The 24,001-nt window shown below is 43.0% G+C and overlaps 1 protein-coding gene across 2 annotated transcripts in view; it reads right to left on the reverse strand.

Annotated features, from left to right (window-relative positions):
* The window catches only part of NID2 (nidogen 2), a 68,413-nt gene extending 61,068 nt beyond the window's left edge, over positions 1-7,345 (reverse strand). For both annotated transcript variants that reach the window (XR_006203812.1, XM_042943218.1), the window contains exons 1-2: positions 6,849-7,345; positions 5,885-6,193 (exon numbers count right to left, since the gene is read on the reverse strand). Coding sequence is in view for 1 of the 2 variants with exons in the window: in XM_042943218.1 (XP_042799152.1) it covers positions 5,885-6,193; positions 6,849-7,274 (735 nt within the window). In the remaining variant the exon portion in view is untranslated. The remainder of the gene's footprint in view (positions 1-5,884; positions 6,194-6,848) is intronic.
* Positions 7,346-24,001: the final 16,656 nt, after the last annotated feature.

Below are 24,001 nucleotides of genomic sequence, written 5' to 3' on the forward strand. Positions count from 1 at the left end.
CTGACTTCTGGCCTCCAGTGTTTGGTGCAAGCACTAATCTCCACTCTTTAACAGATTTCTCCATCTCCCAGTACCCATACATTGCCGTCACACACAAGACTTCCCTTCATTTTTATGCCCTAAATCCTACAGAGATAAATTCTCTAGTCTCTAACGTGACATCATTCCTGACTCTTAGCCTTTAGCAAAACTTCAGCATTTCATTAAGCAATTTCCATATATGTCTCTGTTGAGTACATCTTCACAACTATATCTTAGAGTCAGGTTAAACTCTTTCAGATAGAACCTCAGACTTCTCCTCTTCTGGACTTCAGCTCCAGAAGTCAGTGACCTACAACAAAGTCCTGCTTTTACCTCCCATTTTCTCTCTGGACCCACCCCTTCCATCAACGACAATCATCCTGTGACACAAGTCAACACACCTTGTCCCCACGGTAAGGCCTCTGAAGTGCAACCTTCCGCCCATCTTGTGCAATCCCTTCATCCATTTCTCCGGGCTCAGGAAAAGCCTCATTTGGAACAACTTCTCCTGCTGCCTTATTCTCAAGGTCCATTCTTTCCGTCTTTCCAGCCCAACTTAAATTCCAACAGAATATCCCCCCATGTCACACAGATCTGTGTGACCCAGTTCTCCATAACTCCCATCACTCAAACAACAACAAAACAATACCTCCCTCCCCCCAAAACCATAGCTAAAGTAAACACTAGTCCTCTTTACCTCCATCAACAAGTTCTTTGAAGGCCAATACCATGACTGCTTTGCCCTGTGAGGTACCTAAGACAGTTCAAGGAATCTCAGATTACCTGAACTGATAAACACTACTCATTTTTTTTTTTTTTTTTTTTTTTAGTTGCAATCACCCCTGGCCATTCCTGCAACATCAGGTACCATGTCCTGTCATACCCACCATGAATACCCATGGAAAGAAAGAGCAACAACTGAAATTGTTTTACATGGTAAAGATGCCATTCCTTTGATATCTTCAAGTTTCCGGCAACTCCGTGACATCAGGTTAGCATGTCAGGGTTCAAGAAAGCCACACAGAACTCACACAGTGCTTCAGGCAAGGCAGATTACTGCTTGCCAAAATCTATCTCCAAAGAACTATTAAAATAAGAGCTCAAATCACAGGGCTCTTTAAAGTATTCAGAAGAACCTTCAATGCGGGTAACTGAAAAAAACATCCTCTCTCCAAACAGAAGAACCCTTATCTCCTTTCGAAATGAAACAAATCCCAAAGCCAAATGAGCATATGGCGATGTCTGAGGAATGATTTTAACTAGAAAAGTAAAAGATAGATGGAATCTACAAATCCTCTTGTACTTCCCACCCAAAAGAGACCAGACAAAAGTTGCAATTCAGAAAACCTAGTATTTAAAGAATCCTTATGCAAAGGGCTTCCATCACAGTGTCCTTACAAGATAGAAAAATTAAAAAAACTAGAATCTGGTCCTATCAGGCCCACACAAAGGAACACAGATTGGCTGAGCAACCATACCCACTAGGTCTAAAGGGATATAAGGACTACTTAAAAATGTCACCCTACCTAAAAATGCCACATTAGTTAGGGGCGCCTGGGTGGCTCAGTCAGTTAAGCGACCAATTCTTGATTTCGGATCAGGTCATGATCTCACGGTCATGGTGTCGGGCTCTGCACTGATCATGGAGCCTCCTTGGTATTTTCTGTTTCTCCCTCTCTCTCTGCTTCTCTCTCTCTCTTTGTTAAAATAAATAAATACAATTTAAAAAATATGTTTAAAAAATGCCACGTTAGCTAATTCTCACAACAATCCTGTAAGGTAGGCATTGCTCCCACATTTTACAGGTGAGAAAACTAAGAATGAGGCTGAATCATTACTTCCAAAGTCACTGGATAACCTTTCATAATCCACATCTTCTTTCAAGATGTTTTTATATTGTCATTGGCTTGACAACCACCTGAAAGTTGGGTGAGAGAGCAGTATTCCTATGCTACAGATGAAACTGAAAAAATAATGAACAAATTCACCTTGTCTGTATTGTAATTTTTGGTTTCAAATGAGCTCTGATAAAAATGGAATTGTAAAACTCTACTGTGATTTCACCGCCCCAGCACTTCTGTGTAACTGTTCATCTCCCTGATTCAGCCTCACTCAATTCAACATCATCTGTCTTTATTCTACTGAAAAGTAAGACAGATGCAGCTGAATTCTCTTTAGCGCATTGGAATACTAATTTAGAAGTAATAAGGCATCAATAGCATCCTTGGCAGCCACTTTCATTTCAAGTTCATTCTTCCTTTGAATGAAATATGATTCTAAGCATTCTTTTGGTACTAAGATCACACCAAGCTTTATTTATTGGAAGTCTGTGGAAAAAGCACAATTATTATTGTGTCCACCAACATCACTCGAGCCAAGGAAATGGGTCTTGCATGAAAAATCTGGGTTAAAAGCAGTAAAACAAAACAAAACAAAACAAAACAAAACAAAACAACTGGGGCACCTGGCTGGCTCAGTCAGTAGAGCATTCGACTCTTGATCTCAGGGTTGTGAGTTCAAACCCTCACTGGGTGTAGAGATTACTTTAAAATAAAGGCAATTAAAAAAACTAAAAATCAAGAAATGTGTCCTCTAAGCCTGCCTTTGCCTAACGAGGAGAATTCTGGACAACTGTATTATCTTCTATTTGCCATTATCTGTGAAATGCAAACATAATTCTTATCTTGTAGGACTGTTGTGGGAAGACAGTATGATAAAATAATTGTTTTAAGAATTAAGTAGATAGCTTGAATAAACAACATATATAGTAATTGTTTTAGTAATCTTTCCTTTGAGCCCTTACCCTCTCAATACAGACAAAAAGAACTTTAGAAAAAAAAAAAAATCAATCCCCTGCTTAAAATCCTTCAAAACCCTTCCCACTGCCAAAGAACCAAGTTCAAACTCCCAGCAGAACATGATCTGTCCCCACCCCATGGCCTTTTCGTCCTCATGCCCAACAACCGTTCTTCTTCAGTAATAATGCACTACATGCAATGCCCAAAACACATTACACTTTACAGCACATGGGTGATATGTCACATGCTATTTCTTCTGAGACTGTTCCACTAAGCTCAACTCAGATTCAAAACTACTTCCTCATTAAAACCTTCCCAGATTGAGGGGCACCTGGATGGCTCAGTCAGTTAAGCGTCCGACTTCGGCTCAGGTCATGATCTCGTGGTTCACGAGTTCCAGCCCTGTGGGCTCTATGCTGACAGCTCAGAGCCTGGAGGCTGCTTCAGATTCTGTGTCTCCCTCTCTCTCTGCCCCTTTCCAGCTCATATTCTCTCTCTCTCTCTCTCTCTCTCTCTCTCAAAAATAAATAAAAAACATGTTAAAAAAATTAAAAAAAAAAAAAACAAAAACCTTCCCAGATTGAGTCCCCTAATCAGGAAGGGTCAGCGTTAGTCTTCTTAAGTGAAGATGCTATTACACTTATCATATTATATTACACATAATCAATGTCCTCACTAAAACTATGAGGTCTTTGGGAGTAAAGAGTATTTCCTTTCATTGTGTCTATACCAGTTCTGAAATATAGTTAGTGTACAAAAAACAATTTGTTGGATGAATAAATCTTAACTACATTTAAATATAAATTACTTATACACACACATACATATCTGCCACATATAAGACATATGTTTACAAAAAGAGACTGGAAGAAAACACAAAGTATTAGCAGTGGTAACCTCTGGTTACTGAAATTGTAAATAATATTTGTTTTCTTATTTTCTACGTTTTTTATTATAGGTGTGGTATATTTAATTGCAGGTAAGTGTTTTGAACTGATATACAAAAACGAATGGATGAGTGAATGAATGAGTGCAACATAATGATGGGGAGCCTTACCTTATTCATCTTTCTCCAACCCCCCACCTAGCCCAATGCCCTGCACTAAGAAAGTGCTCAATATATTTGTTTGAATTGAATGTATTCTGTTGAATTGAATAATTGAAATGTCAAACCCACATCTGTAAAAAAAAAAAAAAATTACTCAATGAACAAAACTAAATGTTGCCTGACAAAAATTAAATGTCAAAAAAAACCCACCACAAATTCAAACTTTTTTCTAGATCTTTTCAGAATAGCCTTCTGGGCATATTTCTCTTACAGAACACAAAACAAGAATAGCCACCATCTTGAACTACTCAGGGAGTGTGGACAAGCTACTTGATCTTGATCTTTCAGGGAGGACATGTGCCATCATTCTACAGCTAAGAAACATAATGAGTTAAAATAGAAATAAATTATAAGAGTTTCAGCCCTTCGAGTACGCCATTTTAGATTCAGGTCTAATTTCACAGGAGCCCTTACCTATTCTAAGAATGAGGCAGTTCACCACTTGCCAAGCTACCCTGATCCCACCTGAGGTCCATTTGGAGTATTTAGATCTTGCTGCCAAGCCTAAAGACTGAGCGCTTGGGTTGTTTTAGGTGCTCAGGTAGACACTATAAAACAAATGGAGGGCAGTCCCCTGTAAACTAGGGGGCACGTAAACTAATATCTGCAGGGCAATTTGGCAAAAGCTACCAAGAACCTTATGGAAAGTGTATTCCCAGGGCGCCTGGGTAGCTCAGTCGGTTGAGCATTGGACTCTTAATTTCACTCAGGTCATGATCTCACGGTTCCTGGGATGGAGCCCTGTGAGGGACTCTGTGCTGACAGCACAGAGCCTGCTTAGGATTCTCTCATTCATGCTCTCTGTCCCTACCTAACTTGTGCGTGCGTGCGTGCACACACGCGCGCACACACACACACACACACTCATACACACTCTCTCTCAAAGTAAATAAGCTTTCTTAAAAAAAAAAAAAAAAAAATAGGGGCGCTTGTGGTTCTGTCGGTTAAAGGCCCAACTCTTGATTTCGGCTCAGGTCAGGATCTTACGATTCGTGGTTTCAAGCCCCACCGTTGGGCTCTGTGCTGGCAGCATGGAGATTGCCTGGGATTCTCTCTTTCTCCCTCTCTTTCTGCCCCCCCCCCCACTCTCTCTCTGTTTCAAAAATAAACTTTAAATAAATAAATAAATAAATAAATAAATAAATAAAAAGAAAATAGAAAAAGTGTATTCTTTCTTGCCCGTCAATTCCACTTCCTAGACTATCCAGTAAGGATATGTGCAAAAAATTTAGCTAAAAAAAAAAAAAAAAAGCTCTTCACCAAATTATTCATAATGATGAAAAACTGGAAATAATCTTAATGACCACTGAACACAGTGGTCAATTCATTGTGTGGAATATTATACAGATATTATAAATGATGTCGGAGAAATGTATTTTGTGACAATGAAATATATTGACAATACACTATGTAGTGGAAAAAATAGTTTACAAAACTGTGTGCAGTGTGAACCCATTATTGTTAATAGACAGTCACAGATAAATACAGATATTAATAGGGGAAAAAAAACTCCGGAAGATATAAATGAAAATGTTTAACAGTGATTATCTTTGAGTGCTAGTAAAATGAGAGGTTGTTCTTTAAATTGCCTGTATTTGCTGATGTTTTTCCTTCAATGAACATATAATTAGAAATAATTATTGTATACTTAGAGGTGATTCTAAAAATAAACAACCAAACAGTGAACCGCCTTGTGTTCGGAGGGCCTTCCGCATCTGCCCTGGGGCCCTCCGATCCCTTTGCTAGAATTCTGTAGCCACCTCTCAGATCCTCAGAGGATGCCTAAAGAAGCCTTCTCCACTTCCCAGTCACTTCAGCCCAAGTGCCACCACAAGATACGGCAGGTTCAGCATGAGAGCAGACTCAGAAGAAACTCCAAGCCAGTCCCTGAGTTCCAGCCCAGAGTTCAAACCCATCCCTCCATTGGCCCAGCGGCGCAGCACTCCTGGTCAGTTACCTCTTCCGAGGGCGGCGCCCGGCGTGTGGTCTCCTCGTAGGCGCCCACCTGCTTCCAGGTGACCAAGAAGGCGTGGGTGGGGGTGAAGTGCGCGGCGGTGCGCGGGAAGCCTGAGCGCACGTAGCGGGCAGCCAGGTCCAGCACAGCCCGGGACGTGTCCTCACGGTACAGGACCTGGCCCCTGCCCTGGCTCGTGTCGATGTCTGCCAGGAAGGGAGCAATGGCCGGGAAGTCTGTGGGGAAATCATCGTCCACGTACTGGGTTTCCCTAGGGAAGTCCTGAGTGGAGATGATACCGTTGGTGCCCACCTGTGAGAGGAGGGGGACAAAGGTGACGGTCGCGTACGCGGCAGGAGGCCCACGGGCAGCCACCAAAGGTCCAAATGTGTGCGCTCACCCTGCTCCACATGGAGGGAAGGGAACCGGCCCGGGCTTGAAGCTCCCCCTTCCCCACCGGCTGGGAGCCCGATTCCTGATTTAGGGCGACCAGCGCAACTTTAGCCGCTGTCCCACCAACCCCCTCTACCCCCACGGAGGGGTGCGATAGGTCCAGGAGCCCTAAAGTATCTTCTCACTTTCCGCACCACGCTGGAGGAAACCTCTGGGTCCGAGGAGGGAACACACCAGCTCTGCACCCGCGCACAGCCTTCTCGAGGTCCTTACTGGAAACCCCACTGGCCGCCCCAGCATCCCCACCTCCTTTTCCGCCTGGGACGCTTCTGTGGCTGCGAATTTGTGGATCTGAATTCTCGCTCTTCCTCTCGAGGTAGAGAAAAGCAAGTCAGACAGCAGCATCGCTGCAAAGCCAGCTCCCACCCCAGGGGCGCTCGGGGACAGCAGGGCGTGCGGACTATTTCCTCCCCCTCGGAAGGCAGGGGTTCGGTGAGAGCCACACCACACGGACCCCTGGGAAGAAGCTGCGAGACATCTGCCGGTTCCCACACCAAGCGGGGGCTGAACTTACGTAGAGGTAGCTGAACTGAGCTTCGTAGAAGCGCAAGGGACTCGCCAGCTTCACCGCGGCTGAGCTTTCGTCGTCGCCCTCCTGCAGGAGCTGGTCCCCCCAAGACTGCCCGTAGGGGAAGAGCTCGTCCGGGTGCAGCGCCGCGGCCCGGGACAGCAGCAGCAATAACAGCAGCGGCAGCAGCGGCGGCGGCGGCAACGCCCGGTCCCCCCGCATGCTGGCTCGGCTCCTGGGCTGCCCCGCCGCAGAGCGCGTCCCGGCCCGGCCCGCCAGCCCGCTAGTTGCGCCGCGCCAGCCTCCAACCTGGATCCCCGCGGGCGCCCGGGCGGGCGGGGACTCCGGGCCCTCGCAGCGCGCAGACTGGCTGCGGCCCTCGGCCGGGGACCAATCGCCGGCTCGGGGAAAGTTCGACAGCGGCTGCCACATCTGGTTCTCGTTAAAAGTTTTCTAAGGCAGCGGTCGCGGGAGCAGCGGGGCTGGCGAGGTAGAAGCCTCCGGCCAGGGCTGCCGGGAGTGCTGCTCCGCTCCGCTCCGCCTCCGCAACCCGAGAGCGGCCGGGCTCGCTCCCGCCCTCCTGCAGGGGCTGCTCCGCGGGGCCTACGAGCCCCTCCCCCAAGACCAAATGGCCCTCCAAGTCCGAGGGCAGCGGCGCCGCAGGAGAGGACTTCAGCGCCAAGGGGGAACCCCGCGGTGGCGTGTGCAGCTGCAGGCTGGCGGGCGACGGGGTGGTGGTGGGGTCCCGGGCGCCCCTCGTTCTCGAGGCATAGTCGCAGCCACAGCTCTGTGGCTCCACCCGGAGATGCCCTGCGGAGAAGCGTGCCTTTGTATGGAGATGAACGGGGGCGGGGGGCGGTGTAATTCCTAAATTCCGACCCCCCGTCCAAAGGCCACCGACGGGGAAGACTGGGCTGCCCGGCCGAAATACCCACTCGTCAGGGTCAAGAGGCGCCGTTTAAAAAGAGAGTGGGAGAGAGAGCGCGCTGTTTACCTTCCCCGGGGAAAACGGCACCTGGGAAGGCCATGAAACACTACTGTGTGTGATCGGCTCCATTTGGGGCATGGAATGAAGCATCCTCTTTGGGCACCTAGCGGAAATGGGCGAGGCGCCAGGGTGGGGGTACGCTGGGTCTCTCACCCCGTGAGCAGGGAGGTGGTAACTTGAGCCGGTCCCTGGGACTGGAAACCGCACAGCCTCGAAACCAGCTGCTAGGTGTGGGGGAACCCCATCCACCACAAATATCCCCTCTGTGACGAATCAGGAGCCAGCGAGATTTATTACCACTTTTATTATCAGGAGCTTGAAATTTCCCAGATAGTCTGTTTTCTCTCTTTGCCCGCCCCCCCCCCCCTCCCCGCACCATGGGGTCGTTGGAAACAAAGGTATTTAAAAAGTAGGAAAAAAAGCAAACCCTTGGAAACGCCTTAAGTAAGGGATGTTCAAAAGACACATTTCTTTTTGTGGGTGTTTATTCCAGTTATACAAATCCTTCTGGGCCCACAGGGCCAAGCCCTGAAAACTCTGAAGAGATCAGACTGTGAGACTCACAGAATCAACACAAAATGGAAAACTGGCCCAAAGCAGTTGGCTTCCTCCCACTGTGAAGAGTTGTATATTTGTTGTGACTAAAATGTACTTGTGCTTGCACATTTACATTCTCATTTCTTTGAGACATGGGTATTTTCATTGGACAGAGGAGGAAATAAAGGCTCAAAGACATGAGGTGATTTGATTTAGCCAAGATCGCCAAAAGTTACTCTTTGATAGAAAATCCTTCACTAGCTTTCTCTAGGTTTTCCAGATCTCTCAATTCAGCATAATAAAAATAACATTTGTTCGGTGGTAATATAAGCTACAGGTTAATAGGTAATAAGCTATAAGCTACTAGCTATAGGCCCTCCCTAAATCCCCCCAAAATCCCCATTTCATGGTATTCATTCTCTTGTATAATCCCATCCCTCCCCCCCTCCAACCTCCCAGAGTATGGGCTGGGTGACTTTTCACCTACAGAATGTGGTAATAGTGGCAAGAAGTCACTTCAGTAACTGTCTCGTCTCTCACTGACTGATGAAGCAAGCTGTTAAGCTGGGGAGGCCCACATGGCAAGGAACTGAGGGCAGCCTCTGGCCAATAGCCAGCCAGGCACTAAATTCTGCCAACAATCACCATGTAAGTGAACTTGGAAATGGATCCTTCTCCAGTCATGTCTGAGATGACACCTCATCTCTGGCTGACACTTTGCGGCCTTGTGGGAGACCCTGACGCAGAGGACCCTACTCAGCAGGGCCCAGGTTCTGGACACACAGAAACTGTGAGAATTTAATAAACGTGTGTTGTTTTATGCTGTTACGGTTTGGGATAATGTCTTATGCTGCACTAGAGAAGTGATACAGCTAGAAACTGTGTTAAGGAAACAAAGACTTAGAGGAGTTTAAAAAACTCAGTTACGAGGCTGGGAAGTACCAGAGCTGGGATCTGAACGCAGTTCTGCCTGATTTCTAAACCTCTGCCGAGGCACTAAGTCGTACTGCCACAAGGCCCTTTCTTTGTGAGGCAGTTGTAGCCTACCTCTCTAACTTCGGCTCTGGCCACACAGCTGCCATTTCAGCTGAGACTTTAGTCCTAACAGCCTCCTATTTTATGGTTTGGAACATCTTCACATGCTCGTCCCTCTACCCAGAATGCTCTTCCCAATCAGTCTCCTCTACCCGTCACTCATCCTTCAACGCTAGAATAAAAAATCCTTCTCTTTCAGGAAGCTTTCCTGAAAACCACAGTCTGATTTAGAATCTCCATGTGCCCTGTGCCCGTCATTATCATGCTGTCAATCACACCATATCTCCCACAATTCCCGAATGCCTCATGTCCCCCTCACCACCACCACCACACCTTGAGAGCAGGGACTGCTATTCAGGGCTTGCCACAACGCTTGCCCGGCTCCTTGGCATAAGCTTAGAAAAATGTTTGTTGAATGAGTGAAAGCAAGCAAGCCAACGTGGGGCTAGGATCCATGTGGGCTGACTCAAATGAAACATTCTTTCCCCTACACCACCTTTCCTGCTCATCTGACCTGAGTTTCGTAATCTGCTTTACCAGACAGCAGCCCAGCCCACCTTTCGCTGTTTTCCAGTTTTTGTCATTGTTTTATTCATCCATCCATCCAACAATTTCCTGTAAGTTTACCATGACAAACACAACTCTGCAAGACATAATGGAATACAAGGTGTGACCGCTGACCTTAGGGTGCTCTTGATCTGGTCTGGAGAACAAAGTATAACTATGAAAAAGCAGCAACACCGCTGTGTGGCAGGGATTTAGCAGCAAAGCAGGCAAAAAGAGCCGTTGCACCAGGAGGGTGTCACTAGTTTTGAATCTGATGCTGAGTCCAACGGATTCTACCCAATAGGAAAAGAGGCTGGCCTGGGCAGTCCCGGCTTCCTGTCTGCTTAGAGTGGGCGCATTCTTCTTGAAATATGAGGCTATAGACAGTTGTGCTGGGCAGACATTCCTTTGAGCTCTTATTCTAATATAATTTTTTAGAAGACTATGGCACCCAAAAAGTGGTTTCTCCTTTAAAATGTCACTCTGTGTCTCGGGAAAAAGAAAAAAATCTGTCATAATGATTTCACTGGTCAGAGTAAATACTGAAGAAATATTTCTCTTGTATCCAGTTCCAGAGTAGAATTTCCATGACCTGCCAGACCAGCTAAAGAGGCAGAGGCCCCTTCTGGGTTGGCGGTTACAGAGGACTTCTTCTGTAGACGTTTTAGTCCTCTTGGATCCCATCTTCACAGTAGCTGGGAGCATGGCTCGAGAGGTGAGATTATTTAAACGTAGGACTTTTGCAGGAACGGTACCAGACGCCTTGCCAACAGACCTCAGCAAGAGTCTCCACAGTTATATTTGTGCGCGTGTGGTTATATGTCTGTTATAAATACCAAGACTTCAAGAATGATGATACTTCCTGTTATTTTAATCAAGAGAATGGAAACACATTTGCTCCACAGTGTGGCAAATAGATGTCGGGATTCAAGAGAAAGTTCTATGTATAGCACTGACTGGTATGTGTATGTGTTTGTGTTGGAGGTGGGCTTGGCAGAAAATGTCCTGGTGCTGGGTTGCACACACTGATTCTTTGCATAACTTTACTGTCCATTAAATTCCAGGGTGAGTATATTAGCATGTGGAAAAAAACAGGGCTGTGCAAATTAGCACGTCTCCACAGGCTTAGGCTTAATTGAAATTGTTAGGCCTAGGAAAAACCATGTGCTACTTAGAGATTCTGAGTACTGCTTGAGATATATTTGGTGGGATCCCTACATTCTAATGACCTCCAACTTTCACTTGAGGTTTTCATTTATATCCCTCCCTAGGTGGGATGACACATCCAAGCCACTTCTTTTTTTTTTAATTTTTTTTAATGTTTATTCATTTTTGAAAGACAGAGCACAAGCAGGGGTGGGGCAGAGAGAGAGGGGTACACAGAATCTGAAGCAGGCTCCAGGCTCTGAGCTGGCAGCACAGCTCAGCGCTCAAGCGGGGCTGGAACTCATGAATGGCGAGATCATGACCTGAGCTGAAGTCGGATGCTCAACCGACTGAGCCCCCCAGGCGCCCTTTTCCAAGCCACTTCTTGAACTAGATCCACTACTCTGAATTTCTGAGTTTTCAGTTTTTGTTAAGGGCAGCAATAGCCAGTCCTTCTTTATTACCATTGTCCTATTTCCCGTCCTCATCATCTCACCCCTTATTCCCACCCCTTATTCCCAACCTTCTCTCTTGCATGAATCCACCCTAGATGGAAGATGAGTGCTGTCTCAGCTCCTCTTGCAGTGACAGTCACCATCTGGTACAGTCCTGACCAAACTGCTAGCTGTGTGCCGAAAATCTGGTGATTCCAGGAGGGCTTCTACTTGGTGATTAAAGGGAACGGTTGCATCTTTCTCCATATTTGTTGCCTTAAACATGGATGTGTTGGTTTGAGCTTGGGCAGCCCTCTTCTGACCACAAAGGGACAACTATGAAGACAAAAACATGGTGCAGCAAAAAGACAGAGAGGAGAAGATTGTCTAAGTGAGTATCTGCCTACCTCCAGACTTTTTGTTATGTAAGAAAACAAACGCTCATTGGCTTAAGCCACTGTTACATGCAGCAGTACCTATCCTGATACTTTGCTAACTCCTTTCTCTACATCTATCTAAAACACAAATCTCCGGCGCCTGGGTGGTTTGGTCGTTAAGCATCTGACTTCAGCTCAGGTCATGGTCTCAAGGTTCATGAGTTCAAGTCCTACATCGGGTGAAGCACGAGCCCCACTGCACTTCGGGCGAGCCCACTTCTCTGTCTCTCTCTCTCTTTGCCCCTCCTGGAATTCTCTCTCTCTCTCTCTCTCTCTCTCTGCCCCACACTCACTTGCACCCCCTCTCTCTCAAAACAAAACGAAACAAAACAAAATAATAATAAATAAATAAACCCACAAATCTGACCATCACACGTTCCTGTCTAGGACCCTTTGGTGGATTCTCCCTCACTTTTAGGCTGAATCTTCAGCTGGAAAGGCTCAGTGGCTTGGCCTCTATCTGTCATCTCTTGCCTTTTCCTCCCTTCACCTTTAGCAATATTGAACCATTGGTAGTTCCCCATCCTCACAGATAGCCTGACGGCAGTGTGCCTCTGTTTGTGCTATTCCTTGCTTGGAACACCCTTCCTATCTCCTGATGATCTCTCATTCCCTCCGGGATTTAGTTCAGACATCACGTCGGCAGCCTCGCAGAGTTCTGGCAGAGAACCACCCTGAGTGGTTGTAACACCTGGGCACACCCGTGTCTCAAGTCCTCACCAAAAATACTGAAATGGTCTCTTTGTATCTGTCCTTTCAACTGGTTAAAAGGGCCTCAGGGATGGTTTTCATTTAATGGCTCTTTCGTCTTCTTTTTTTCTTATGCACTCTTAGGGACTCAGTACATCTATTTCAGATCATTTTTACCACAAGCCTGAGCACAGAAAAAGAGATAGGACTTGACAGTCCCACATGACCATTAGAATGTGAACCATCCTTTCCTGAAGGCAGGACCAATCTTCCTCACTCTAAACATCATGGGTCTAGCATAATACCTGGTACATCCTTCCTGGCTGTTTTGTAAACCATTGTTGATTTGTTTTTTTGTTTTTTAAGTTCTTTTTTTTTAATGTTTATTTAATTTTATTTTTGAGAGAGAGAGAGAGAGAAAGAGAGAGAGAGAGAGAGCTGTCAGCACAGAGCCTGACGTGGGGCTCGAACTCACAGACTGTGAGATCATGACCTGAGCCAAAGTCAGACGTTTAACCAACTGAGCCACCCAGAGGCCCCAACCATTGTTGACTTGAATTGGGAAAAAGTATTGTAAAGAAATCTTCCCCCAAAAGTAAAGAAATAAAAAGAAATCAGGGCGCCTGGGTGGCTCAGCCAGTTGAGCATCCGACTTCGGCTCAGGTCATGATCTCAAGGTTCGTGAGTTGGAGCCCCGGGTCCGGCTCTGCGCTGACAGCTCAGAGCCAGGAGCTGCTTCAGATTCTGTGTCTCCCTCTCTCTCTCTTTGCCCCTCTCCCACTCATGCTCTGCTCTCTCTCTCTTGAAAATAAATAAACTTTACAAAAATTTTTAAAAAAAGATATCTTCCATAACTCCCATACTTTTCCATGAATAATCTACTCCCAGATTCTTCACATATTAGTTACAATCAGGGTTGTTGTGGAATAAAAGGAATTAAAAGGTGTGGCCATTTATATTGGTAGCCAAGATACCTTCATTACTAATTATATTTGAAGGTTTTATGGATAATGGCATTATTTTCCTGTAGACAGAATGGTACAAAAAGGCCAACATTGTTCTCTCTCCTCTTGTAACTTCACTGCAGTCAGAGGCCAAACCTCACAAGTTAGCTCTTAACACCAGTATCCATTCTTCATGAAGACTTCTCTCCCCAACCAGACTACAAGTTCCTCAAAGGTTCTACTTTTCACTTCCTTGAATACTCCCACACTATCTGACACAATGTTGAGTAAATACGGGCAGGTCAACTTCTAATGAGTTGAGCGACTGCCCAAGAGTGACCTCAGTGTGTGCTGTCTCCATTGCATTGTGGCTGTGGTTGTGTTTCCAAAGGCTGTTGTCCTTGGCTTCATCTGTGCTTCTTTCCTAGATATCCTGTGCGTCTTACCAAATTGAGTCACCTCGTTTCTGTTGCATGTGGCCTGCTGGCCATTGTCCCTTTCTCTAGAACTTAGTGCATAAGTCAGAACAATGCTAATAACGCCAAAAATAAGAATAGCAAGCCTTAATTGAACCTTTATAATGTACCAACTTCTAGTTAAGGACTGTATATACATTATTTCATTAATCCATTCAACACACCCAGTTTGCAGACAAAGAAAGGAGCTGAGAGGGATTAAGCAACTTGATAAAAAATTCAGCCAACAAGAATTGAAGCCAGAATTCAAACTGGAGTCAGGTGGTCTGACTCCAGGACCCAAACTTTTAACCTCCTAAGACTGTGGATCTGATTCTCTGGTAGACCAGTCACTTTGCTCAGTAACCTGGTCACAGACAGTACCTTTAATTCTGTAAGACTGATAAAGGTAATTAGTTCTATCTAATATTCCCTATAATTTATAAAGTTGGAATTGTGTTATCTTTATTGAAAACCATCTCATGCATGATTAAGGAATTATAAATACCAAACTATATAGAGAAATATGACCCAATACCCTAAAGGCATTTGCAATCTAGATTTGGAGGTAATAACAGCTCTAATTTATTGAACATTTCTTATGCAATAGACAGTAAAATATATTATTTGCAATCCTTAAAACAACCCTCTAAGATAAGGAAAATGAGATTCTGAGAATTTAATTGACTTGCTCAGGCTATAACAACTAGCAGTAGTTGAGCTAGGATCTGATGGCCCCAACAGTCACATCAAATGTAAATGTGGCTGTGTTTCTTGCATCTGGTGATAGGAACTTGGTACATAAGTCATCCAGAATGACCATGAGCACAAAAATGAGCCAGAAATCTTCCAAGCATAAACATCAGAAATAACAAAAAAACCAAATAAATGAAGAAAAGACAGAAATGTGAAGGCTACAAAATCTTCACGATACTTGATTCCATTAATATATTGATAGATACGTCAAGCAGAGGAATGTCCATATCAGATGCTACTCATGTTGATACTGTAATAGCACTACCAAGTTTAGCATGAGTAAGAATAAGCTCTCAAATTCTAAGTGATATACAGTGGGCTATGTCCCATGGCTGCCCTCCTTTTTATTGTTTTGTTTTTACCATGGACATGCAACCTGATAAAGATACTCCATGAATTGGCTAGGGTGCATTTCTACTGCCAACGTAAAGTATATCAAAATGAAAGGCACTAACTTAACATGCAGTCATAGTAAATAAGTACCTTTATTTGGACCTTACTTTTTAGCCAGCTTATGTTGGCAAGGCCTGCTGGGATATGGTCTTAGTCCAAATCCCATGTTTTAAAGCTATGGTTCTTAACAATAGCTGCATGTGAGAATTACCTTGGGAATTTTTTTCCCTCTCAAAGACTAATTAAAACAGAACCCCTGGGGTCAGACTCAGGTATCAGTATGTTTTAAGGTTCTCAAGGTGATTCAAAGTACAGCCAAGGTTGAAAACCACTGTTCTACAGACACCTTATAAATAGCTCGTGCTGGCCACTTTGACCTAAGGAAAATCTATTTATAAGTCACTGAGTGTTTGAACCTACTCTTAACATTTTTTCAAGATAAAATGGTCTCTTCCATAGCTATGTACATAGCTAAGTAGGGTTTAAACAAATCCTTTAGGAGTATGAGCAGATTCAATATACTTTTTTTACAAAGGGGTTGGGGGGAGAAACAATGATCTTACCATCTCTGTGGCCCACTTCTGAGAGGAAGCAGAATGATCTCTGGCCTGGGGAAGAGTAAAAAAAGTAGGACTTCTAAATTTTCTTAGTAGCATGTCTACTTTGTTGGTATATATCTGTAGCCTACAGAGCTTTCTTTGATGAACCACACTGAATACTGCTGTGTTATGTACCAGGCAGAGAGGTTGGTGAGGAATTAACCAAAATTCAGCCCATGGCAGTAATTTCCAAGAGACATCTGATATTTGAAACACAGCGTACAGGAATATGTCCATCCCTATATTCCATCCCTGTAGTAAGTAATATTATTATGAATAAATGCACTTGGATTATTTTGTCTTGCTGCCTCCAAAAAATCCCTCGACTGGATTAAGATTTACTTGTATGCTCTCAACTTTTATAGAAGGTCTTTATGGGAAAAGTGAACTTGACATTTAGTCTTTTTTTTATGAAACCATATTTATAGATATTATCCATGTTAATGAACTTTCTCATATAAGGTTTATAAAAAAAAAAAATGTGTCCTAAAACTTGGGACCAGGAATGAGTGTCTCCAGTCCATTCTGGATGTCTCTTGAATTAGACACGGAGAAACTGTACCACTCTGCATAGATCAGCTGGTGCCAGTCACAAAACCCAAGAGTTAAACCCAGAGCTCATTTCACTTTAGGAAAGCATTTTAATTAGCTAACAATTCTTCAAGTTCATTGTGCTGAACACTGAATGTGTCACCTTTCACCCCAACCCACTCCATCTCCTGCCTTCTATTGCTGTCAATTGCACCCCCATTTCCCCAGACGCTCAAGCTGGAAACTTCAGTCACTTCTGTGTGATTTCCCACTTTCCCTTCTCACTGACATCCAATTACTTGACAAATGGAACAGACCATAATTTCACAGAGATCAAGATTCTACCTATTTTATTCACTGATATATTTCCTGTCCCTGGCGCAACACCTGACACGTGGCAAAGGTTCTATTGAGTGAATCAAGTTCTATAGACTTATTGTCTTGTCTCCTAGTCTCTTTAGTCTTTACCTCCTTCTGCTCCTGCCATCCTCCAAGTACAGGCTCTTACTACCTTTCCTTGTCAGTAAATAACACTCCTCTGTCCTGACCCCAGTCCCCATCTCCTGGTCTATCAGATCAACTGCTGCTAAGAAAGCTTTCTAAAATACCTGAATATGCCCGTTCCTCACTCAAAAGCTACCCTTAACCTAGCATTCAACATGAGTGTTTGATATTATTCTTACATCTGCTTCCAATAATAACTATGTGGTGTGAGAGAAAAGAAGTGGGAGCCGCGGCCAGACCATGGGAGCTGCGAGGAAAGATGCCGACGGGTACTAATCACAGGGTCAGGATGGGGACAAACAGCTATGTACCTTTCTGTGGAAACGGAAGGAAGTTATGTAGGTGACGGCAGGTTAAAGTGGTAAAGCACCATAGACAGGTATGGTTAGCGCTACAGACAGGTATGTTTTCTCGGTAATAGATGTCCAGGAAGATAACCCTGAGTCATCGAAAAAAATTGCAAATTATTTCAACATGTCAGAGAAACAGATGTATCCTTTCAGAAAGATTTCTATCCTCGGTTTTCATTCATCATCTTGCTAGCTCCTAACAACGCTTGCCTTTGCAGAGTTTGTGGTTTACAGTGCATGATTTCACATGCACTATCTCACAGAGCTCATTTTAACATCCTGAAGAGATAAGCATTAATACCCTCATGGGGACACCCAGACTCGGAGAGGTTGGGTGACATGGCCAAAGTCACCCAGCTAGGAAGTGACAGTACATGCCTAATGTAATTTATACTGTGGAATTTGTTTGTGGGCACATTCTTGATCTCTGTGTTATCTGGAATCAAAACCCTAGGCTTCAGAAGCCAAGTCTGGCGGCTTAGTCACTCCACCACAGCCGTCCCTTTCCCCAACACCATCCATGGCTCTGTGTTCTGGAGTGTATCATTCCCTCAAGACTATATGTAGCAGCGGCAACAGAAGTGGTGTTAGTAATTGACTTCCAATGTTTCACAATGCAGGCGAGCATGAATTATTTTATGTAATCCTCAGAGCAGCTCTTTGAGGAGAATTTTATTATCACTTTTTACACCTGATGAACAGAGGCCCAAAGAAAGAAAGCTGGCTGGGGGTGCCTGGGTGGCTCAGTTGGTTAAGCGACTGACTTCGGCTCAGGTCATGATCTCACGGTCCGTGAGCTCGATGAGTTCGAGCCCCGCGTCCGGTTCTATGCTTACAGCTCAGAGACTGGAGCCTGCTTTGGATTCTGTGTCTCCCTCTCTCTCTCTGCTCCTCCCCTGCTCATACTCTGTCTCTCTCTCAAAAATGAGTAAATGTTAAAAAATTAAAAAAAAAAAAAAGAAAGAAAGAAAGAAATCTGGCTAAGGATACACAGCTACCAAGTGCTAAGACTAACATTTGAAGCTGGGCAGGGGGACTCAGAAACCTGAGTATCTAACATTTGCTATGACATGTGCCCTTAGAACTTTAGGAAAATGTCCAATCTTTCTAGATTGTCATCCTTTGATAGTGTCATTTGTGTCCGCTGTCACTTCTTTACTTTGTATTCTACATATTGAATGAGTGGTGAACTGACACACAGGTGAATTACTCATTCAGAAAGAATCCCAGTCATCATTGTATATCCTTGAGCTCCGTTACTGATTTGATCTCATTTTTTTCCCCTTAGTTCATAAGCTCATGGCCTTTAGAACTGAGGGCCCCAGGAAATCCCATCATCTAATCTCCTTGTTTTAGTGTGACAAAACTCTGACTCAGAAAGTTACACTCACACATCACAGCACCAGTAGGAACAATCGAGCCTAGTTCCCACGCTAGCAATCATTGAGCCAAAGCTCCAGCCCTTGCTGCCCAGATATAAACAGACATGCCAGATATAAACAGAGATGATGAGAAGAAGCATCCTCTGTCAGATCAGTTTCAAGCACTGGTGACACTTTCTTCCCTGAGCTTTCTGGCTGTTACCCTTCCAAAGACAAGGTACCTAGGAAGGGCTTAACAGACCCAGTAATTTGATGATTTGGGTTGAAAAGATCCCTTTTAGCACCTACTTGAAGCAGCTGGCAGCCATAGTAAACAGAATAACAGATGGAATCAAATAGACAGCAAGCGGGGCGCCTGGGTGGCGCAGTCGGTTAAGCGTCCGACTTCAGCCAGGTCATGATCTCGCGGTCCGTGAGTTCGAGCCCCGCGTCAGGCTCTGGGCTGACGGCTCGGAGCCTGGAGCCTGTTTCCGATTCTGTGTCTCCCTCTCTCTCTGCCCCTCCCCCGTTCATGCTCTGTCTCTCTCTGTCCCAAAAATAAAAAATTTAAAAAAAAAAAAAAACAAATAGACAGCAAGCTAGTTTCCCACTGTTATTTTCTGGCAGGGGCAGGGGGAGGCGTTCTATTAAATGAAGGGAAATAAAATGATAGGCCTTTGGGGGAGGGCACTTCCTTCAGTTTAGAGTCTTAGGTATATGCTGTTATGCGAAGTGGTCACTTCACTAAGAACATCTGGTGCATCATTACCAAATTCAGGGTGGCACTTTAAAGACTTATTTATATGAGGAGCACCTGGGTGGCTCTGTCGGTTAAGCATCCAACTTCAGCTCAGGTCATGATCTCACGGTTTGTGGGTTCAAGCCTCGCATCAGGCTCTGCTGACGGCTCAGAGCCTGAAGCTTGCTTCAGATTCTCTGTCTCCCTCTCTCTGCCCTTCTCCTGCTCACATTCTGTCTCTCTCTGTCTCTCAAAAATAAACATTAAAAATTAAAATAAATAAAAATAAAAACTTATTTATATGGAACAATCTGTTTCAGTCTCTTCTATTAACAAACCCAATTTGTCAAGGCTGACTCATTAATAAGCCATGCTCAAAGGGTAGGCTTCCTTTTTAGGCTGAGCTGGAAAATGGAGGTGACCGAGGAGAGCTCAGGCTTCCGGCCTTAGGCCAGCAGATTTTATTGTGTTGTTATTTTCTCCTTTTCCTTCTTTTACCTTTTTAAAAAAAATTTTAAATTTATTTTATTTTATTACCCCTCCGTAAGATGCACAAACTTAAAGGAAAAATATACTCAGAAACAGTGCTTTTATTTGGCCATATACCATGCTAACTGCTAAAGAGATTATTCTCATGCATTGCATTTTACATTTTCAAGCCCACGCAGATATATGCAGTCAGGGTCCACAAAACTGTTAGAGGAGAGAGAACCTTGCTTCCTCTGGCACTTAAGGGCCTTCTTTACTCATGGTCTGAATAAAAGGAAGAATGAGCATAGGAATTTGAGACAAACATGATCAAACAATTTTTTGCATCTTATTGATGGGTGGGCAAGGCAACCTTCCAGTGTGAAGGGGATTAAAGCCTTAATGGACAGCATTCACAACCTGTAGAGTCTGCTCCTGAATAACTGAGTGTTGACCCACACTTCATACAGTTCGCACTTATACAGAGAGTTTGCAGGCTATGGTTCTGAACTCCCAATCTCTCCTTAGGTAGCAAGAATATCAGTTAATTTACAATTGGCAACTACCTTTGTCAATTTAAAAGAAGGTTCTCTTGGGGCGCCTGGGTGGCTCAGTCTGTTGAGGGTCAGAGTCTTGATTTGGGCTCAGGTCATGATCCCAGAGTTGTGGGATTGAGCTCCACGTATTGTCTCTTTCTCTCTGCCCCTCTCCCTGGCTTGTGCACTCTCTCTCCCCCCACCTCTCTCTCTCTCTCTCTCTCTTTTTTAAAGCAGTTTCTCTTAACCCAGAAAATTTATAAGATTAATCAATACTTGTCAACTTTTTAAAATAAAACATCAATTAGATCTTTTTTCAATAGAATTTTTAAAGTATTTTTTAAATTTACATACAATAAAATTCTTTTTTTTTTTTTTTTGGTGTATAGTTTATGAGTTTTGCAAGTGCTTAGGGCTGTATAACCACCACTGCAATCAAGATACAGAAAAACGCCATCACCCTAAAGCACTGCCCGGTGATTCCACTTTCCTCACCCCACCCCTAATCCCTGGATAGCAATTTACAGTTGTGCCTTTTCCAGAATGTCACATTAAGTGGAATCATACAGCTATTCTTTCACTCAGTGTAACGCATTTGAGATTCATCTATATTGTCACATGTCTTAATGGCTTCTTTTCACTGCTTTCTAGTAGTTCATTTTATTGACACACCAGTTTGTTTATCCATTCACCAGTTGAAAGACACTAAGCTGTCTTCAGATATTGATGATTATGAATAAGACAGCTACAAACATTCCTGTGCAGGTGTTTGCGTTAAAATAACTTCTTTCTCTTGCCCAAGGAGTGCAATTGCTGAGTCATATGCTAAGGGTATGTTAAACTTTATAAGAAATTGCCAAACTGGGGGGCACCTGGGTGGCTCAGTTGGTTGTGCATCTGACTCTTGATTTCAGCTTAGGTCATGATCTCAGGATGGTGAGATTGAGCCCTGCATTAGGCTCTGCACTCAGTGTAGAACCTGCTTAAGATTCTCTTTCTCTCTCTCACTCTCTCTCCCTCTGCCCTTCTCCCCTTATACATACGCTCCCTATTTCTTAAAAACATTGTCAAACTGTCTCCCAGGATGGTTGTAACATTTTACATTCCCACCTGTAATGTATCAATGATCTGGTTTCTTTCCTGCATGCTCTCCAGCATTTGATTTTGCCACTATTTCTCACTTTAACCATTATGATATGTATAGTGGCAGTTCACTGTGGTTTAATTTTTATTTCTTTAATTATTAACGATGTTGAGCTTTTCATATGCTTACCAACTGTATATACAGATTTTTAAAAATATTCTTCATCTGATTTCAAATATGATACACACTTGTTATTAAAAAATTAAAATGTTACAGAAATATGTTATATTGAATACCAAAGTTTCCTTCAATAATTTTACTTTCTAGTTATAGCTACTGTTGACAGCTTAGCATAATTCCTCCATAGAGTTCCCATGTATATGCTATGCTATGTATATAGTATAGTTTCATACAAGTGCAAAAACAGTGGCATTTTACATATATGGTGTGAAAACTTGCTTTTATCATTTAATAATAATCTTGGAGAGCCTTCCACATCATGGTAATCAATTATGTGCTTTATTCAATCATCTAATATATTCTCTTTCCTAATAACACAAAAACGTTCTGGTTTTTAATGTAAAAAAAATCACATTTTGACAATTCCATGTGCTTCCAAATGTAATAGCAATTTTATTTCTAGTATATTTGAATAAGTTTTAAAGTTGTACAAATTTCCTGATGAAATTATACACTGCACATTTCCCAGCTTTGAGTTGAGAATTATGCTGCAACAATAAGGACTGTTTTAGAAAGATGTGACCAGTTGAATCGTGTGGAAATATGAGAAAGTCTAGTCAATTTCATGTTTCTGTCTTAGGAAACTTGGTATATGAGTAGCTGCTGTATCATAAAGAACAGCAAGACTACAACAAAATTTATTACCCCTGCTTACCAGGGGTTTCCATAATAAACAAACTGGTTCTGGTATGTACTTTTAATTATTTCATTTCAAGGCAATTCCCTTATGCATCAATCACTCCCACTAACTCATAATATTCTCATGGGGGTTAAATTACTATCAGTATCCTTTCATTGATGATCTCATAGAGAATAGATGTGGTGGCAAGGTAATGCAAATGATTTATTTCTTGTGACTTAACCTTAGACTCCTATGCTTGCTTAAATTGAGAGAGATAAAGGGAAAATGCTGACAATATGGTCATTCTTAAGTAGAAGATTCTTTTGGTCTTTTTAACAACAGACAGCCATTATTTAATCCTAAAAGATTAGAAGTAGGAAAAAAAGGAACTATCAGAGACCTTAGCAGGTATTTCCTCCCTCCATCTCTCCCTCCCTCCCTCCCCCACCCCTCTCTCTCTCTCTCTCTAAGAGTATTTAATCTTTTGGTTTTTTAAGCAAATCTCTTGCAGCTGCTTAGTTCTCTGTTCGTGCCAAGGACCCTTTGTTTATACTAACTACACCCAAAGAATTCTTACACAAGTTGTACTATTTAAGCTCTTTTGCAAGGCTCAGACTTTATCACATCCATGGGGAACAGAGCTATACTTTTCTTTCTCAACATTCCTTCTGGTCAAAAGAGAATGTAGAGGATTTAATTCCTTAAGCATCAAGTCTTAATACTGCTGGTAATTTGCACGTTATCAATGTATGAGAAAACTTTCATAAGCCTGTGGCTAGATACACCTACCAATTTCCATATAAAGTGAATTTAGAGAGATAGCCCTAAAAAGGGACTAGAACAGTTTAGGCCATCCGGATTCAGGGGTTTTCTATCCTAGCCTTAAAATCAGCAAGAACCAACAGGTCTAAGAAACAGAATAAAACTGGACCAAGTTCTCCTAGAGAAGACTGATTCTAGATAGTCATCCGTAAATTCATACCTTTTTAGTTCTATTAAAATAATTTTTTGGACATATTTTTGAAAGTTCTTTAAGATTACAAAATAATGTGTCACTTTTTATCATCAACCCCAAATTACACAATAATTGATATATTTCTCAATTTTTAACATTTTTCCCTGACAGCTGAAAAGCTATGAACAAAAAGAAGTTCCTTTTATTCAGCCGTGTCTGTTCAACACCAAAACTTAATATTAAATAAACATTTGGATGATTAACACCATTCATTTAAATTGTCTCAGTTGATGTCCATTCAACCAATTTAGAGATGAAATTGTCAAAGCTAGGAAAGGTCAAGGGATATGTCCAAGATCATCCATCTACCTATCCACTGGCTACAGAATTCAATCCAGACCCTTCAATTCCTCCACATTCTTTCCACTGTACCACAGCTGCTTTTCCCAAATTATCCAGACTTTTAAAATTGAGAACACAATTAATCATTCTGATATTTACTATCATCCAGATACAAGTGACTCATACAGTTTATTTTTTATTTTTTGGCATGATAGAGAAAAACTTCATTTATGTCCAATCTTACTTGGCTAATAATACATCTCTCCCACCTTTATTTATTTTCCAGTTCTTCCTGAAAAATTCATCATCTACAGGAGTCACAGACTCACATCTAGCCTTAGTCTATCTATACTCACTTGTGAGCTGTGTGAGCTTCACCGAATTACTTAAACTCTCTGAGCCTCTGGTTCCCCATTTTGTGAGATAAAGACAACAGCAGTGTCCTCAAAATGGCATAGAGAAAATAA

The sequence above is a fragment of the Panthera leo genome, chromosome B3 (genome assembly GCF_018350215.1).
Source record: "Panthera leo isolate Ple1 chromosome B3, P.leo_Ple1_pat1.1, whole genome shotgun sequence".
In the NCBI taxonomy this organism is placed as follows: domain Eukaryota; kingdom Metazoa; phylum Chordata; class Mammalia; order Carnivora; family Felidae; genus Panthera; species Panthera leo.